Raw genomic sequence first — 18,818 nt, 5'->3', positions numbered from 1 at the left:
TCTGTGCTATGAAGTCCTTTGCTATCCCACAATGAATACGAAGTCCTTCTCAAAGTAATATTTTAAAGCGTGTGACAATGAGGTAATGTTCATTTCAAATGACACTGTCAGGTTAAACAGGTATCGATGGCTTAGAAAAACTGTAGCTACACAGTTAATAAATGACACAAGTAACAAGGCATACTCACGGACACGGTAAACTGGACCTAGCAATGCACTACGATGCAAAAATGAGGAAAAAAACAGTGCAGGGTGGAATGCCCATGGTTTCCCCAGGAAACATCCTCGGGATTGCTGCCACCTCCGCCAAGAAGGGAAACGCTCGATTTCAAGCAGGAAAACTAAAGACCACATCTTTGGCAACCAAATGCGGAGATGCCCTGAATTCTGAGGATCCCAGGGTAAGAACACAAGTGGTGTCTTTGAGAGGCACAGGCAAATGCAAACTATATTTCTATTTCTCCCCCTAGAATCAGTGGCGGAGCCCAGACCCTTGCACATGCAAGGTTAAGTCTGTCCTGAAAAACTCTTTTAAAATACAGCATTGATGGCAAGCAGTGCCAGCTGGAGAGAGGTGTGTCGGCATCATCAGTGGGAGAATTCAACCGGAGGGTTGAATTCCACAGGTATCCTCGGCCATGTCCTGAGATTAGCCTGACACTGGTTCCGTTCCACTTCCTTATCAGAGTTATGGAAAAAATCCAGTCCGTTAACATACGAACCTGGGGGTGTTTGTTAACCAACGTTTGCCTTTTAATCAGAATGATATTGAATGGCCAGAGAGAATATGGCCTCTTTTCTCTCTCTTTGGGGTTATATCAGGAACGCCAAGGTCTGACCTGCTGTCTGATGGAGGAGGCTCCTAGGTACTCAGAGGGTAAACCCTTCCTTGCTGAGCAAACATGGGAAGCACGCCTGTTTTTTTCTCTTCCCAACCAGAAGGAACGACAAATTACCTTATTATTTTATTAGAAGCATATTTACATTTTTTTTGTTTGCAGAGAACAGTTTACAAAAATTATACATGACCGTTGGAAATGACACACCCGTTACTTCTATCCTTCGTGAAGGGAAATATAAGTTAGTTATATCCGCGGTGCTAAAGACATTTCTGCCTGTTCCTATACAGAAAACGTTAGCACAGGACATGAGGAATACTTCACGGGCCTTTGTCGGTGGCAGGCATTGCACTTAGGTTAAATTATGAGGCTGGAAGACAAGGCTAGACCCCACTCAAAAAAGGCACAGCAGAGGTACCAGAGCTCAGGTGGGACTAAGTGTGGAAGCAACAAGAAGGAGGACAGTACGAATGACGTCAGGGAGTGGTCAAAGACTGTTACCTGAACCACAAAACCGGCATTTTGCCTAATAGCCACTGTCAAGTTCCCCCCACCCCCGAATGCAGCCAAGTACATTGTAAACAATGGTAGAGCCCTGCAGGGCGTGGCCTTGCCCACTTCCCATCTCTGAGTCCCACAGCTGCACTCTGACAACTTGTGTTTCCCAGCCCCCATGCACCAGTAAGAAAGAAGTCAACTGTTCCTCAAGACTCCTCAGTGTGCGGCCTGAAAGCAAGCTGACGCTCGCTACCCTGAGAACTATCGCCTTCCTGGGGCTCTGTGAACTTCCTTACTGCACACAAGATCTGGGAGTCCCAAGACCTGTTTTCCTATTTTGTTTTACTAGCCCACTCCCCTCCCAAGCACCCAGTCAGCATCTGAGGAAACGTCCTAGAAGGTTGTCTCAGCATGGGGCAGTGATGGGGAAATACTGCTGAGGTCTCAGCCACTCCCAGACTCCACTGCCTGGGTGCCCCGCCCCCACCCATCCCATCCTAATCCCTGGGGTGATGCTGTCTAAAAGGAGGGTATACAAAGCAGCCAGCCATTTACCTGTGCTTTAACTGAGCCCTAAGGCGCTATCAGCGAACGCCGGCTGGGCCGACCAGCTGCTTTTCTGGGCAGGGTAGCCTATGGGGCGCAGCATCTTGGGAGGCTACCTGAGCAACCCAAAGGCCCAGGCACGAGGCTTGGCATTTTCCTGAGCTCGGCATGTTCCCAGGGGTGGGAAGCATCTCTTCCTAAACAGAGAAGTCCAAAGGACTGTCCGGCTTAGTGGAAATGTACAGTGGGACTCCAGTGCAGGACTGGGGCAAAGGTCAAAGGTCAGGAGCCTTCCCCAGTACTTGCCGACAACTGGGCAAGGGCGAGATTGGCATGCGCTAGGCAGCAGAAGACAAGTGTGGAGGGGAGTTTACCCCTGAACACAGGATCCTGTGTGCAGCCAAACGAGTGGCAGGCAGGCTGCAGTACAGCCTGTGCCTTCTCTGGGCTTTGGGGCCAGCACTCAGCATGCCCCAGCAGCTGCTCCACCTGACATGCTCTGTACTCCGTGTCCTACGATCAGGTTCAGGAGGGCCAAGTTGTGTGTTTGCATTGTGTGTGTGTGTGTGTGTGTGTGTGTGTGTGTGTGTGTGTGTGTGTGAGAGACAGGGAGAGGCAAAATGAGATGGCATAAAATGTCAGAAACCAGCAGAATGAACATTTCTGGCCTCCCTTTCCCCACTCCCTACCCCCACATACACAGCGTCTCATCGAGCACAAAGTCAGCTGTGCGAAGCAGGGTAATGGGGACACCCCTGAGAGCTGGCTGCTGAGAAGCAAAATGGCTCTGAGGGATGTTTTCCAACACTGTGAGGAATTACTGAAGGAGAAGAAAAAACCACAAGGATCACAATAAGGATGGGTTCGTGGTGATGTCATCAGTAGCGCTTGTGCCCACAGACAGTAGAGCTGGTGTTTTGGCAAACAGGAGGGGTACGCCCATCCCGCTCGGTCCCGGACCCCAACAGCCCAGGTCACTTCCAGGTGATGGGAATCTGAGTTGGGATGAGGTCATCCATCAGAAGCACTGGGGTGGTGCTGTGGGCAACTGGGGTGCTGGGTAGTTGGAGCTGGCACAGAAGCAAGAGGAAGAGGTCCTGAGTCACTTGTTTGTAGAGGGTTGGTGGCCCTGGTGGCTGTACTGCCGCACCGCAGCCCAGGCATGTGTGTGTTAGGAAGCATCCCCAGAGCTGTAGGGGAAGAACTTGCTGGCTCTGTTGGGTGTGGTGGGTCTGGTCTCTGCCTCCTCACTTAGTCTGAAGAACATTTCCTGTTCCCGCTTCTTCTGGTTCAAATCCTCTTCCAGGGCCTGGGGAAAGAGAGAGCAGATGGTATTCCGTGGGATGGCAATGGTTCTAATCACAGAACAGCATGTCCTTCTCGGGACAGCTCCCACCCAGGTCTCTCCTTCCTCTCCCTGAGGTAAGTACCCCTTCCACCTGCCACACATGTTCCTGAACTGCTCACAGGCCCAGGGCCTGAGGAACGGCTTGTTAAGGGGTAAGGGGCACAGGCAGGTCTCCCCTGATGGGAAATGAGCCGAATAAAGAAAAGCAGGGGGGGGGGTTGTGGGTGGAGGTAGGGGAATCTAACAGCAAGAAAGTTAGAAATGGCTGGGTGACAACATGCTCACCCCCTGTCAGGACACTCACCACCTGCTGGGAAGATGTGTGCCTGTCCCTCTGAGGGTCTGATCCTGCGGATACGTGGGGACTGAGCTCCTCAGGTAATGGGGGGGACTGCTTTCCAGCTGGCAGCCGTACAGGGGCTTCCCTGGGGCTTGTTTATCCAGACAAACAAGATCCTACCAGAGAGGCTTCCCAAGGGCACTGGAACAGGAGTGCCAGCTCAAAAAGGAAGCAGAAGAGCCTGGAGAGCACGGGCCCTCACTCGATCAGGCGCCACGTGGGAGGGGAGACTGGATTTGGATTTATGTCAAATCTCCACTTAAGGGCTGGCAGATAAACCGACAAGACCTGGCTGAGTGGTGGTGGCAGAGCGCACACCTTTGCTTGGGACACAGAGGCTGGTGGATTCGTGAGTTTAAGGGCAGCCTGGTCTACAGAGGGGGTCCCAGGGCAGCCAGGGCTACCCAGAGAAACCCTGTTTCAAAAAACAAAACAACAACAAAAAGCACCCTAAAGCCCTGAAAATTACTATACTGGCTCAGTGCTACATATGTAAACCACATTGCTCAGGAGACCAGTGTGTGACCTCTGGGGTCCAGTGTGTGATCCCCCAGGGGTCCGGTATATGAGCACCCAGGGGTCCAGTGTGTAAGCATCCAGGGGTCCAGTTTGTGAGCCCCCATGGGTCCAGTGTGTGACCTCTGGGGTCCAGTATGTGAGCACCCAGGGGTCCAGTGTGTGACCTCTGGGGTCCAGTGACCCTGCTGGAGGTGTCACAGTTCTGCTGTGGTTTAGACACAGGGTAGTTGAGTACATCGCCCAATTTCAAAACTAGGAATAGCTGAGCGCCCCCACTCCTAAAGTTCAAGATCTCCTAAAATCTGAACTCTGAAGTGCTGGTTCAGTATCCTAGTGAAAGACACCATTTCTGACCTCTCAGGTTGGGTGGCAATCAGAAGGTGGGTACGCCAAAAATACCTTCTAGCTGCATGTAAGAACCTGGGAGACACAACTGAGTCTGTCTAGACTTGGCTGTTGTGAGTGTGGCACCCCAGCAGAGGCCCAAGTGCCTGAATACTTAGCCCCCGAGCTGGCCGGGTGGAAGGTGTGGCTGGTGAAGGTAGATAGGGTCATGGGGAGGGGACCTGAGAGTTATAACAGCCCTGCCTCCTGCTAACTGCTTCTATGGTGTGATCAGCACCTCAAACATCAGCGTAGCCAAGATAAACCTTCCGTCTGGTGCTGCACAGCAAGACAAGAGAAGGAACTAACATGGCCTTACCCGGAGCGAGACATCCCATCATACGTATACAGATATCCCAAACTTGGAGAAGGACCTGAAACCCAAAGCTCTCTGGTTCCCGGTGTCTGCTGAAGGGATGCTGGGCTTGTGGTGCTGAGCAGGGACAGAAGCCTGTGACTCAAGTCCCGCTGTCCCTTGCCTACCACAAACATTCCTCCAAAGCCTCCAAGAGCGACAGGCAGCAGCCTGTCTCCCGCTGTGTGCCACGTAGTAAACTTAAACTTTTGATTTTTTTTTGAGAACATTATACATGAGTACTAACTGTATCTACCTCATTTCTTCCATCTCCCCAGGTGTCCTCCTCCACCTCTCTCAAACCCACGGCTTCTTTAGTTATCCTGGATATATACAGATGATACTCATATAGACATGGATGCCACCCACTGAGTTCACTTACTGTTGTTCAGATGCATGCAGTGCTAAAGAGGACTGCTTGGGGTTAGACAGCCTCTCTGGGGGCCCATCCCTGGAGAGGAGGAATTCTTCTCTCAGCAGCCATCTAATTACCTCTAACTCTTCATCTAGAGTGAGGCCGTGGGAGAGATCTCTCCCCCACCCCTGTTGGAAGGTCAATGGTGTTGTCATTGTGCTGGCCTTGGTTATGTGACTGTGTTGAGATTTCATGGGGTAGCGGCTTCCCTGTCCTATAGGGAAGACACTACGCTATGCAGGCCAGAGTTCCTACTGCAGTATGAGGCTGCTGTCCCGAAACAAACCAGCCACAGAGAAGAAGGTAAATGAGTGAGCTTCTTTCTAAACAAACTTATTAACACATGGGGCGGACTTAGCCGGCTGGCAGCAATGTGCTAACAGCAGCCTATAGTAGATAACATGTCTACATTTTACAGTCTAACTCTGCAAGGTGAGGAGGGCCAGAAGAGGGAGAGCGGACTATGCCGAGGTTCCATTCTGTCCTCACAGTGACCCTAGCAAATCAGGAAGTCTGCACTTGCTTAAAAGGAAGCCGTCTGAGCTCTAAAAATACTCTACAGGACATGATATAAGAGGGAGACAGAGCTCAAGGCTGCTGGGTGTAATGTGAGAGCACAAAGGATGTCACCTCTGGGCCCTCCTGCCAGCTGTGACAGAATCCTGCCCTGAGGCAGTCCCACAGGCAGGGTGCAGGGCCAATTCTCTGAGCACTGGCCTGTGGTGCTTCCAGGAGCCCAAGAAACCATCTGAGGTCACAGGAAGCTGCTAGGAGAGATGACTGCTCATTTCCAGAACCTTAGGATGTGTGCAGGAAACAGCTGCCCAGAGTCAGACAGGCAGGTGCACGTTCACTCCCTGATGCCAGAGCCAACTGGAACACTGAGTACCTGTGGGCTTAGTGTTAGAAATCCCAGCAGGCCATGGCCTGCCTCCTGTCTGGGTACACAGTCGCTAAAAAACCCTAAGGACATCAGGCCTCGTAGGCACAAGGTCATGGGTCACAAGGTCAAGGGTAACAAGGGTAATTCTCCTCAGAGTCTAAGAATGACTATGCTGGGCCAGGCAGGGGTGGCGCACACCTTTAATCTCAGTACTCAGGAGGCAGAGACATGGGGATTCCTGAGTTCCTGGCCAGCCTGGTCTATGGAACTAGCTCCAGAACAGCCAGGGCTCCACAGAGAAGTCCTGTCTCGCAAAGACAAAACAAGAATCCTGTGGGTTAATGACTTTTAGATGGCCCTTCAATCTTACCGAACCACGACCGCGGTGAGGCCTGTGATATTAGCTGCGTTGGTTACCCTCTCGCTGCCACAACCAAATACCTGAGAAAAGCAGCTGAAGGCAGAAGGTTCCATTTCGGCTCACAGTTTGAGGGGGCAGCCCATCCTGAGAAGGTAAGGTGCTGAGAGCACCCAGCACCTGGGCACAGTGCCTCTGCAGTGAGGAGTCTGTAAAAACCTCTGCCATCCAGGAGGGGTTCCTTCCTCAGAGCCACAGCCAAGAGCCCACCGCAGCCTGGCTCAGGTCTTGTGAGACCCTGAAGATGCCCTGGAGAGACCCCTGACTTTGGAGCCCTATTCCAATAGCATCTGATGAAGAGTGTGGCTTTAGCTGCTGAGTGCATGACTGTCTGTCTGCTTTGGTACTGGGGCAGACCCCAGACTATCAAACATGCTGGGCAGGGGCTCTGCCTGAGCTCCACCCTAGCCCACGCACAGCGATTTACACATCAGGAAACCAATTCAGAAAGTGAACTTGCTGGCACTGGCCTTTGACCTCACAGGATGACTTCCCGAAACTCCCCACCACTGGGGGCTGCCAGGGCTGGCAGCGTGACCGACTGCTGCTCATGGCAGGTCCTCTGCCTCAGGTGCATATGGACCAACGCAGGAGCACCCTGCATTCCTGGGGGTTTGAAAAGCTGGCTGCACTCAGCACAACAGGCAGACAGGTTCTGTTTCTCAAGAACAGACCAATTTTAGGGGTGCCATGAGGCGAGAGTCCAAAAATAGGGAGGCCTCAGATGTCCCAGACAGGTACCCTTAATATGAAACCCACCAGCCCCATGCAGTACCTTTTTGCGTGGCCGAAGCTTGTCTCGCCATTCCTTCAGGCTCTGGTTATGGCTCTCGTCCAGGGCCTTCAGCTTCTGGGTTTCATGCTCCACTAACAGATGACACTTTTCATTCTGGAATAGGCAGAGGAGGAGTGAGGAGGCGGAAGCCCGGGGAAGCAGATCCACTGCATCCCTGAGGGGGCGGCCACTGTGGGCTCGTTATCCACAACTCTGCGTGTGGGTAATACATACACTTGCACCAAGCCATGCCTGGAGGACTATTCCAGAACGGTAACAGTGTGCATGTGTGAGCATGCGTGCCATGGTGAAGGTCAAGGGACGACTGTGTGGAGTCAGTTCTCTCTGTTCCCCTTTGCGTGGGTCCGGGGGATCACGCTTAGACTGTTAGGCCTGGTGAGCACTGTGTAAGAAATCACTGGGCATCCCACCTGCCCTTCTGTGTGCTTTTGACATTGTTTGAGTTACCTGGGCTTTTTGGAAAGTTTTGGGCTGGTGAGAGGGCCCAGTGGGCAAAGCCTGACAACCTGAGTTCAGTCCCCAGAACCCGCTGTGAAAGGACAATGGAACTGGCTCCCAAAAGTTGTCCTCAAACTGCACACATGCACCGGGGCGTGCCCAAACTCACATATACAGACATCCTATACATAAATCAATAAACCACAGCCTGGTCCTACTGACCACAGGTGTGTGCTCTGCATCTGGGGTTTTCTATGGCAGCCCAAGCAGGCTAAATCTGTGTGTAATTACTTACCTATGCATGATCATACATAGGTATATTATATGTATGTATAATTGTGCATCGTGTCTAATTACATGCCACACGATATATGTAACTTATACGTGATATCTCTTGCCTCGTGTCATTTCCTCGGGAGAGGTTCCTAGTGAGGAATGGGGCTGAGGGATCTCCCCATCTCGGCTACATGCTCTGAGGTAAGTCTTTAGCCTTCTAAATTTTACCTGAGGTCTATGCGATAGACAGGAGTAAGGTCCCTGTTGACTCCCTGCAGGGACTGAGTCCTGCCACAGGAACTTTTAAGGCAAGCACAAGGCCTTTATTTGCTAAAAAGAAGCCCTACAGGCTGGGGAAGGAGAGCCCCTCTGAGGGGTTTTATTTTGGGCCTCAAGCTGGAAGCTTCTAGGAGTTTATAAATCGATCTAATCACAAGTGCTCAGAGCACTGTGTCCTGTGACCGTGTGTGCCGCTCGGCGGACCGCTCAGTCAGTAGTCACAATGATGTCACAAGCGAGGAATGGGAATGCTTGACTAAAACCCACCCGAACCGGTCCCTGCCGGGCAGCCGCCAGTGTTGGCGGCCATTCTTTGTGAGTCTCCCTGCCTATCCACAAACTGCCCCACGGGCCCAACGGCCTGGGCAACCTCCTGAAGTTCACAGAGGCTGCAGCTGGCAGCATCTGTCAAGCATAACTCCTCACTCCACCATTAGGGAGTGCCAGGCAGAAGTTCCTGGAACTGGGCCCTCAGGTGCTGGGCTACCCAAGTCTACCACTGTCAGCTTCTGATGGACAAACACCTCCCGCTCGTTCATAGCCCTAATGCGTGGGGCCAAACAAAGGACACTCAGCTCCACCACCCTCCTCCCAAGTCCACACGCCAGTCCTGCCAAACGGGAGACATCACCTCCACCCTATGGCTATTTCAGAGAGATAAGAAGTGCGGCTAGGAGGCTGTCCGGTGTAACAGCCTGAGAGTAGCACAGCAGGCTGGCCTCCGCTCACCAGGGCTTGACCGACTCGGATGCCACCTTGCCGGGGAGCCCTTGGCCTCTGAGCCCTGGCTGCCTTGGGGAAACTGAGGCACGGGGCTGCGCACCTGCAGCTGCTGCAGCTCGTTCATGTTGCTCTCGCACTGTGCCACCATGTCTCGCATCTGGTTCTCGTGTTTCTGCTGCTGCTGCAGCCTCTCCGCCTTCTGCCTCTTCTCTTCCTGCTGGGAGAACTGCAGAAAGAGGATGCTACTGTGGGCAGACGGCTGGTGGGGGCGGGGTGGGGGGAACTTGGCCTGGCTCAGCCTGAGCGGGCCAGGCCCATCCCTCCTGAGCCCAGCCCACCTCAGGTTATGCTTTCACTACTGAAACTTGCCCTGAGTGTGGAGACCCAGCCTCTGCCCTCGTACTGATAGGTGTCACCCTGCTGTGTCACCTGATAGGGTGAGATGACACGTGCCAGAAATCACAGGGGTCTATGTCACACAGGAGCCATCAAAGGAGGGTCATGGTGGATGAGAACACAGAACGTCATGCACGTAAAAGCATGGGGTCATGAAGGGAACCAGTGCATGACAAGCTCTATTGAATAAGCATCTGTCCGTCAATGGGGCTTCCTCCTGGGCTATTGAACTGGGCTCTATCTAATACTTGCATGCTCCCCTGCTGTCTGAGGCCAGTCCTTACCAAACTCCTGCACGCTCCCTGCCCACAGCCCACCAGACGCGGTCCCCACCTGCTTGACCTTCTCCCGCTGCTCGGAGGCACTGCCCGCACCATTGATGTGCAGGCTCTTCTTGTACATGGCCATGCGGGTCTTGCCGTCACTCCTCTGGATCTTGGGTAGCCGCGCCTTCTCCTGCTGCTGTCTGACCTTCAGCTGCTCCATCATACGCTGGTTGTAGCGCTGCATCTGCTCCCGCTCCTGGAGGGACACCAAGCAGAGGTGAGGAGCTCTAGGCAGGGAGGGTGTTCAGGAGCCAAAGGCCGTCATGCTCAGCCCAGGAGCCCCGGGTGCCAGCGCGGGAAAGCTGTTAGCTCACTTCTATAGCTCGACGACATTATCTGTTCTCTAAATTCTTTCTTTTTTACATGTGTTTATTTATTGGTGGGGTGGACGTTAAGCATGAAGGTGACACTCAGAAGACACATAGTGGGAATCAGTTCTCTTTTTCCGCTATGAAGGCTCGGGGAATTGAACTCAGGTCATCAGGCTTGGTGGCAAGCCCCCTTATCCACCAAGTCACTTCCGCAGTGATGTTTTTTTGTTCTCTTAACATCACAGTGTCTCTGACTTCTGACGGTTTGACCCTCAGCTTTCTGACTTTGCAGCGCTACGAAAACAGCGTGATTCAGGTGAACCGATACTTTGAATGTGGATCTTTTCCTGGCTGAACAAAATCTAGAGCAATCATCTGGATACTGGACAGTGGTAGGGAGCCACAGCTCTGGTTGGCCGCATGCTCCTGAGAGGAGATACCCTTTGATAGGCTACTTCAGACCTGTGTTACTAAGCTAGGAGGCCTGCAGGGCTGAAGAGCAATTACAATGTGGTACTTTCAAGTTAGGGGGGATAGAACCCCTAACAGGTCAAGAAGCAGCATCTTCTTTCTGATTTCTTTTTCCTTGGGGGTGGGTGGAGCAGTTTCAAGTAGCCAAGGACTGGCTAAGAGAGCTAAGCACTGAGGTGTTAGGGTGAGCGAGGGTGAGTGAGGGAGCTGCCTGCCTCCATCTTCGTCCCTCACATAGTTTCCTTGATTCCTGCTCCTCAAACGGGACACCTGGGGAAGGTCTCGGGCTCTCACTGTGGCTGCAGCAGCTTTTCTTGGTTACCGCCATCAAGCCGTCCTGCATCCCGCCCCGCCTCGCCCCGCCTCACCTTCTCGTGCTTGCGCAGCAGGTCATGCCGCTGCAGGAAGTACTGGTCCTTAAGCTGCTGCTTCACCAGCTGATGTCTCTCCTGTAACTGGTGCTCCTCCATCTCCCACAGGGCTGCCTCTCGGTCTGCGGAGGACACGCCACCCACACAGTGAGGAGTGCACAAGGCCTGAGACAGAACAAGTCATCCACCCACTCCCCTCCCCCAGGTCTCCACTGGGACTGAGAACCAGCCTGCTGGGCTCAGAGGAATGGTGCCTGGGCTACTTCAGTAGACCTGGCTGAGCTGAGCTAAGCTGTAGAAACTGAGACTATCTACATAACACTCCTTTTTGGATGGCAAATGAGAAGGGTTCTGATGGAGAGCCTGTGTGGAGATGACCTGGGAGGAAGCAGGTCCCCAGCAGACACTGAGTCTAGTGGAGTCTCGACCTTGGGCTTCGCTGCCCTTTCTGCTGCTTCTAAACCGTTTAGACTGTGGAACACATAGTAGCACCATCAGACCAAGAGGCACAGCAGTTTCCTAATAGGATCATATGATCATAGGATCATACATTAGGATCATGGGAGGGGCGGTCTTATAAGGAGAAGGGGAGGACAGCAGGAGGTTAGGTGTGAAAACCAGTACACACTGGGGCAAGTGGTGGTCACGCAAGATGCAGCTTCTGCATACCGTGGTAGCTTCTGCATACCGTGTAACTGGTACCCCTGCCTCACTCCTGACTTCTTGGGGGAGGGGGAGGGTGCCTCTAGTTCCCCCATTCAGGGTGACTCTGGGCCCCACCTCGGAGGAGCTCCTGCTTCTTGTTAAGGCAATCACGTTCCTTGTCACAGATCTCACGCCTGTTTTCTGCCGTGAGCTTCTTCATGGCCAGCTCCAGGTCTTCCTTCTGCTTGGCTACAAAGTCTCGGTCCTGTGGGAATGGAAGGGATGAGGAGGCTTTATACAGATGAGAGACAGCACTCTCTGTGTCTCTTTGTCTCTCTGTCTCTCTCTGTGTCTCAGTCTCTCTCTGTGTCTCTCTCTGTGTCTCTGTCTGTCTCTGTCTGTCTATCTGTCTCTCTGTCCCGGTTTCTCTCTGTGTCTCTGTCTCAGTCTCTCTCTGTGTCTCTCTGTCTGTCTCTGTCTCTCTGTCCCGGTTTCTCTCTGTGTCTATCTCTGTCTCTCTGTCTGTCTCTGACTGTCTCTCTCTGTCTCTGTCTCTCTCTGTCTCTATCTCTCTCTGTCTCTGTCTCAGTCTCTCTCTGTCTTTCTCTCTCAGTTTCACTGTCTGTCTCTGACACTCTTTCTCTCTCTCTCTCTCTCTCTCTCTCTCTCTCTCTCTCTCTGTGAAGATGAGAGCCCATCTGTCTCTCTCACCAGTCTTGGTCTGTTTATTTCAACTGTTTCTTCTGTGTGTGAGAGTCTTGGCTGGTATGTATGTATATATATTGCATGCGCCTGTAGAGGCCAAAAGAGGGCACTGGATCTCCTGGAAACGGAGTTATAGGTGGCCGTGAACAGCAAAACATGGTTGCTGGGAACCAAACCCAGATCTGCAAAGAGCAGACAATGCTGTAAACCACCGAGCCATCTCTGCAGCCCCCAGCCCTGGGTTTTAAAACGTTAGCTGCTCACTTTAACAGGTGCAGGGCACAATTTCAGTACATGTGTGTGTATGTACTGATGAGCCTGGAAGAATTCATACACCTGTCGCCGCAGATACTTAATCCTTTGTGGTAAAATATTAAAGGCCCTCTTCTTACTGTGTTGAAAAACGCAGTCACTATCGGGTATGATAGTGCTCCTGAACATGAAAACCTGTTTCATCTACCAATAGCCAACCTCACCCTGAGGAAAAAGACAAGTTGTGAGGTAGCCCAAAAAGGACAGGAACTCTGGAGTCAGATCAAGGACGAGGCCTTGCCCTGCTGCCATCAACTCTGCAGCACCACCTTTCTGAGCTGTGACGTCTTCTGCAAATGGAAAACCAAATGACTCCTACTCAAGGTACCACGGACACCGGACAGATTGTATGTCAAGCATCTGGTAAACTCAGGCTTTGACTGCCTGCACCCAGGGCTGAGGAGGCAGCATGTGCAAAGACCCCGCAGTGAGGAAAACAGGGGCATTCTAGCAAGGCGGGCAAGGAGCTGGACTGAGGGCGAAGGTCAAGCTGGGGGCGGGGCAGGGGAACAGGCCAGGCAGCAGCAGGCACAGTGAGGAGCTGGTCCTCAGCTTACAACAAAATGAGAGCGAAGGAGGGTTTAAAGGCCCAGAGCTGGGCTGGAGAGATGGCTCAGCGGTTAAGAGCACCCGACTGCTCTTCCAGAGGTCATGAGCTCAATTCCCAGCAACCACATGGTGGCTCACAACCATCTGTAAAGAGATCCGATTCTCTCTTCTGGTGTATCTGAAGACAGCTACAGTGTACTTATATATAATAAATGAATAAATCTTTAAAAAAAAAATAAAGGCCCAGAGCTGAGGGAAGAAAGGGTGATTGAGCCAGAGTTGGATTTCATATCCACAGTACCTGCTGACTCCGAGAGAAAAGAAGTGTGAGGAAGCAGGAAGGAGGAGAGAGACCAGCTATGAAGCTGGGGGAGCTGCAACCATGGTGGGATCCAGCATCACCAACAGATGCACAGGCACAAAGATTAGAGAAATATGGGTGGATGGAAGTGTGTGTGTGTGTGTGTGTGTGTGTGTGTGTGTGTGTGTGTGTGTGTGTAGTGTGTGTTTAGTATGAATGGATGTTGTATGTTATATGTCAGAGCATGTGTGTATAGTGTGTTATATATGGGGGGTCATGTGTCGTGTGTGTTGTGTATATGTCTGGTGTAGTATATATCTGTAGTGTGTGTTTAGCATGTATGTATGTATGTATGTATGTATGTATGTATATGTGTGTTGTATGTTATGTGTTGGGGCATGTATGCGTTGTGTGTAGGGAGGGAAAGGATGGGTCAGGAATGACAAAGATTCTGGCCCGCCAACAGGACAAAGGTTAAGTTCCTCCTTAGGACATAAGAATAGAACCAGCTCTGAGAGATCAAGATTTTGCTGTCTTTAGACACCAAGGCAGGCCAGTGCCTGATCTGGGCTGACATACAAACAATCCTGTAGCGAGGCAGGCAGGACTAGGGTGCAGGCTGCAGCAGCCAGACATGACAGGGCTCACTCTGGGGGAGCAAGGGTAGTCAGGGAGGGGATTACAGGGGCCAGTGAGTGGTGGGCTCGATTTAGGCATTTAGAACAGGAGGCAGATATTCAAGCAGCAGGCCTGGGCAGGCGAGGGGCCGGCTGCCATTTGGGTTGTTGTGGCAGAGTGCCGGAGGCTGGAGACTCACCAGCAGTTGTTTCTTCTGTGCGTGTTCCTCCATCTTCTGCTTCATGCTCTCCTTCCGCTGCTGCCGGGGCAGTTTCTCAACCTCATTCTTCACCTGCAGCAGACATGGCGGAGGACAGCTGGTACCATGGCTTTTCCTTCTCTGACTGCACTGTCAGACCTCTCAACTCATGAAATATCAATTGCACAGAGAAGCTGTCAATACCTAAGGTCTCGGGTCAGTATCGACTGCAGTTCCTAAGTGTTTCTGCTTCTGCAGGATCCCTGCCACTCCGCTGAAATGCTACAGTCCCTAAGGTGCAGGCGGACCCCCTCCAGGCTCCAGTGGGGGCTGGGGGCAGCAGAGCATTCCACAGCCCTGGCTACAGGGACTGCTTGGAAGAAACATGTGACTCTTGCAGTGCCCATTGCTAAGTTGCTGGGAGAAGCTGGTTTCTCCTCCTGGGAGATACAGACCTCAGGGGAATGGTGTCTGCCCAAGATGATACCCACACAAGGAAGGAGCAGCTCTCTTAACCCTTTCCTAGGATTGCACTGCCCCCAGACGTGCACAGTGGAGTAACAGAAAAGGCAGTGCAAACTTCCCAAGGAACCTTGTGTTTCTGGCCAGAGAATCAGGAAATGGGTGCTAGGCAGGCCAGAGGACGTGGATCGATGTCACAAGAAGAATATAAGAAAATGGAAATCCCTTCTAGGAATGAGCTTCTCAGAAGCCTCAGGGTCAGACCTGCATTGAGCATCACCAGGACAAACCAAGAGCACTTCCAAAAGGCTCCACCCACAGAAGGCAGGTCCTGTCTTTTTTTTTTTTTTTTGGTTCTTTTTTTTTTTTTCGGAGCTGGGAATCTGGGAATCGAACCCAGGGCCTTGCAGGTCCTGTCTTAAACCAGTCGTGTACCCACGGAAACAAAAAGAAATGTATGGCGCTGCAAGACCTCTGTGACTTCACCGTGGTTACAGTACACTTTCTGAGTGGACTCTGAATGACAATGTGCACACTACACTGCATGCTGAGAGAAACCACTGAGCACAATACACCAACGGGCAGATGTTTAAACCAAGTAATGAATTAAAGTGGGGTAGTAAAAACAGTCAAGTTAGGGGTTGGGGATTTAGCTCAGTAGTAGAGCGCTTGCCTAGGAAGCGCAAGGCCCTGGGTTCGGTCCCCAGCTCTGAAAAAAAAAAAAAGAAAAAAAAAAACAGTCAAGTTCTCCAAACAATAGGCAAGGAAAGGGAAAGTACAGGAACAAAGACCAGAGGAACAAGCAGGAAACAGTCCCTTAAATGTAAACGGCAGAAACACCCCAACTAAAGTAACAGAGACCAGCAGGCTGCATTTTGGAAAACAGTTCAACTATATATAGTCAACAAGAGACCAATGTCACTCAACAAGTTAGAAAGATAAAAAAATGTTTTCAAAGACTTACTTTATTTTTTCAATTATATGTATTTATGTATGTGCCTCTGTGTGTGGGGATATCTATCTATCTATCTATCTATCTATCTATCTATCTATCTCTATATCTATCTATATCTACCTATCTATCTACCTATCTACCTATCTCTGTCTGTCTATCTATCTATCTTTATCTCTATCTATCTACCTACCTATCTACCTATCTATCTATCTATCTATCTATCTATCTATCTATCTATCTATGTTGTTGTAAAAATATAAAAATAAAAAATATGGCGTCTTTTACCCCACTGGGTCTATACCTCAGGTGCCCCAGATATCTGCTAGATATCTTGGCGGAAACACATCCCATCCGCATACTCTCCTACACTCAAACCCTCACATAAAAGAACACATAACACAATAATCTTAGATCTAATTGGTAAGATATAATTGCCCACTTAAACATACAAAACCCAGTACTATCCATCCCTTGAGAACATTAAAACAACCTGTAAATGCACAGAGCAGAATCTTAACATCACCTGCCATCTTGTCCTGCCATGGCTTCTCCCCTCTCTCTCTCTCGGTCTCCAGTCTCTTCCTCTCTCCTCATCTCCTCCTCTTCCTTTAAACTTCTCTCCCGCCCATCCTTCCTTCTCCCCAATCCTCCTTCTATCCTGAACCTGCCCCTCACCAGTACTTTACAAATTCAATGGAGAGGTGGTTCTGGTGAAGTCACCTGAGTTCTGAGTCCTTGACTAGGCAGCTGTCCTTGGGGCAGTGGAATTAGCATCAAAATACAGTAACTTCAGGGCAAACCACAACATATATATCCTGTATAAATGACATATATACACCTTGTATATACAACACAGCCTGTATATACAAGACATGTACACTCTGTATATACAAGACATGTACACTCTGCATATATAAGACATACACACCTCGTATATAGAATGCACCCTGTATAGACAAGTACTTCCTATACTCCTCTGTGCAGGTGCCTGAGAAGGCCAGATATGGGTTCTGGAAACCAAACTGGGGTCTTCTACAAAAACATTGAGTATTTTCAACAGTGGAGTCATCTCTCCAGCCCCACAATATATTCTATGTAAACACTAGTTAAAAGAAAGCAAAGACTGGGGCTGGAGGAATGGCTCATTGGTTAAGAGCACCAACTGCTCTTCCAGAGGTCCCGAGTTCAATTCCCAGCAACCATGTAGTGGAACACTCACAGGAAAGAAGAAAAGAAAAGAAAACAAGGACCCCAGGTGTGCTGGCACACACCTTCAATCCCAGCACATGGGAGGCAGTAGCATAGTAGATATGGTTTGAGGCCAGCCTGGACTACATAGTGAGTTCCAGAACAGCAAGGGGTACATAGAGAGACCCTGTCTCAAACCAAAGCAAAACAAAATAATAACAATAATGATGGGGCTGGAGAGATGGCTCAGCGGTTAAGAGCACTTACTGCTCTTCCAGAAGTCCTGAGTTCAAATCCTAGCAACCACATGGTGGCTCACAACCATCTGTAATGGAATCCAATGCCCTCTTCTGGTGTGTCTGAAGACAGCAACTGTGCACTCAAATACATAAAATAAATGTAAAAAAAAACAAAACAAAACAATAATGATGATGATGTGTTTATTGATGGTACTAGAGATTGTATTTAGGGCTTTTGCCAATGCTGGGGTCTCTTTGCTTCTAGCTTCATTTGAGATAGGATCTTGCTGGGTTACCAAAGCTGCCTTCAGCCACCTAATGAGCTGGGACTTCGGGGATTCATTATCATGCCTGGAAAAATATGCTTTTGTTTGTTTCTTTTGCCCGAGACGGGATCTCACTGTATAGTCGTGGCTGTCCTCAAGCTCACTGCGAAGACCATGCTGGTCTCAAACTTCCACCTGCCCCAGACTCTGGGATTAAAGACACACCCTCACACCCCGCTGCAATATGCCAATTTGTTTGTTTGTTTTGATTTTGATCTTTGTTTTTCCAAAACATGTGTCTCTGTGTGGCCCTGGCTGTCCTGAAACTTGCTCTGTAGACCAGGCTAATGTCAAACTCATAGAGATCCACCTGCCTCTGCTTCCTGAGTGCTGGGATTAAAGGCATGTTGCTACCACTGCCCAACCAAAACATGCCAATTTTGGATAGCAAAATAACTTCAAAATATACAAAACTGTGATGGTTTGCATATGCTTGGCCCAGGGAGTGGCACCATTAGAAGGTGTGGCCTTGTTGGAGAAAGTGTGTCACTGTGGGGGTTGATTGGGAGACCCTCCTCCTAGCTGCCTGAGGATGCTCAGTCTGTTCCTGGCTTCCTTTGGGTGAAGACGTAGAACTCAGCTCCTCCTGCACCATGCCTGCCTGGATGCTGCGATGCTGCCATGCTCCTGCCTTGATGATGATGGACTGAACCTCTGATCCTGCAAGCCAGCCCCAATTAAATGTGGTCCTTTATAAAACTTGCATTGATCATGGTGTCTGTTCACAGCAATAAAACCCTAACTAAGACAAAAACCAAAACTATACGGCTGTAAAGAGTACTGGGGAGGCCAGGGAGACAGAGCAGATGGGAGAGCACTTCCCCATGCAGGCCTGAAGACCTGAGTCTGATCCCTAGGAGCTACATGAAAAGCAAGGTGCACTGATACAAGCTTGTAATCCTACGGGAATCCCTAGGGCCACTGGCCACCCAGGCTAGCCAGCCCAGTTTGTGAGCCCCAGGTCCCAGAGAGAGACTCAGTCTCAGAAAACAGGGTAGGGGCTGGAGAGATGGCTCAGCGGTTAAGAGCACTGACTGCTCTTCCAGAGGTCCTGAGTTCAAATCCCAGCAACCACATGGTGGCTCACAACCATCTGTAATGAGATCTGATGCCCTCTTCTGGTGTGTCTGAAGACAGCTACAGTGTACTCATATGTAATAAATAAATCTTTAAAAAACAAAAAACAAACAAACAAACAAACAAACAAAAAACAGGGTAGATGGCTCCAAGGCACAAAAGTTGACCTCAGAACCATCTGTAAACACACATGGACCCACATACACGTGGACACACACACACATGGACACACACACACACACGCACACATGAGCAACAGGCAAACTCGCCCTTATAGTTAAAAGCATTAACATGCCTTTCTCAATACTGA

The 18,818-nt window shown here is 50.6% G+C and overlaps 1 protein-coding gene across 4 annotated transcripts in view; it reads right to left on the bottom strand.

Annotated features, from left to right (window-relative positions):
* Positions 1 to 950: 950 nt before the first annotated feature.
* Stk10 (serine/threonine kinase 10) overlaps positions 951 to 18,818 on the bottom strand; it is a 94,189-nt gene continuing 76,321 nt past the window's right edge. For 3 of the 4 annotated variants that reach the window (XM_039085736.2, XM_063268809.1, XM_039085737.2), the window contains 7 exons: positions 14,262 to 14,354; positions 11,713 to 11,842; positions 10,930 to 11,054; positions 9,787 to 9,975; positions 9,158 to 9,283; positions 7,321 to 7,434; positions 953 to 3,192 (listed from right to left, as the gene is read on the bottom strand). In XM_039085736.2, coding sequence (XP_038941664.1) covers positions 3,055 to 3,192; positions 7,321 to 7,434; positions 9,158 to 9,283; positions 9,787 to 9,975; positions 10,930 to 11,054; positions 11,713 to 11,842; positions 14,262 to 14,354 — 915 coding nt within the window. In that variant the 3' untranslated portion in view covers positions 953 to 3,054. Of the gene's footprint in view, positions 3,193 to 7,320; positions 7,435 to 9,157; positions 9,284 to 9,786; positions 9,976 to 10,929; positions 11,055 to 11,712; positions 11,843 to 14,261; positions 14,355 to 17,942; positions 17,983 to 18,818 lie in introns of all 4 variants that reach the window. The other variant, NM_019206.2, reaches the window with a different exon arrangement.

This window comes from Rattus norvegicus, chromosome 10, assembly GCF_036323735.1.
Source record: "Rattus norvegicus strain BN/NHsdMcwi chromosome 10, GRCr8, whole genome shotgun sequence".
Taxonomy (NCBI): domain Eukaryota; kingdom Metazoa; phylum Chordata; class Mammalia; order Rodentia; family Muridae; genus Rattus; species Rattus norvegicus.
This window is presented reverse-complemented; position numbering and strand designations above follow the sequence as displayed.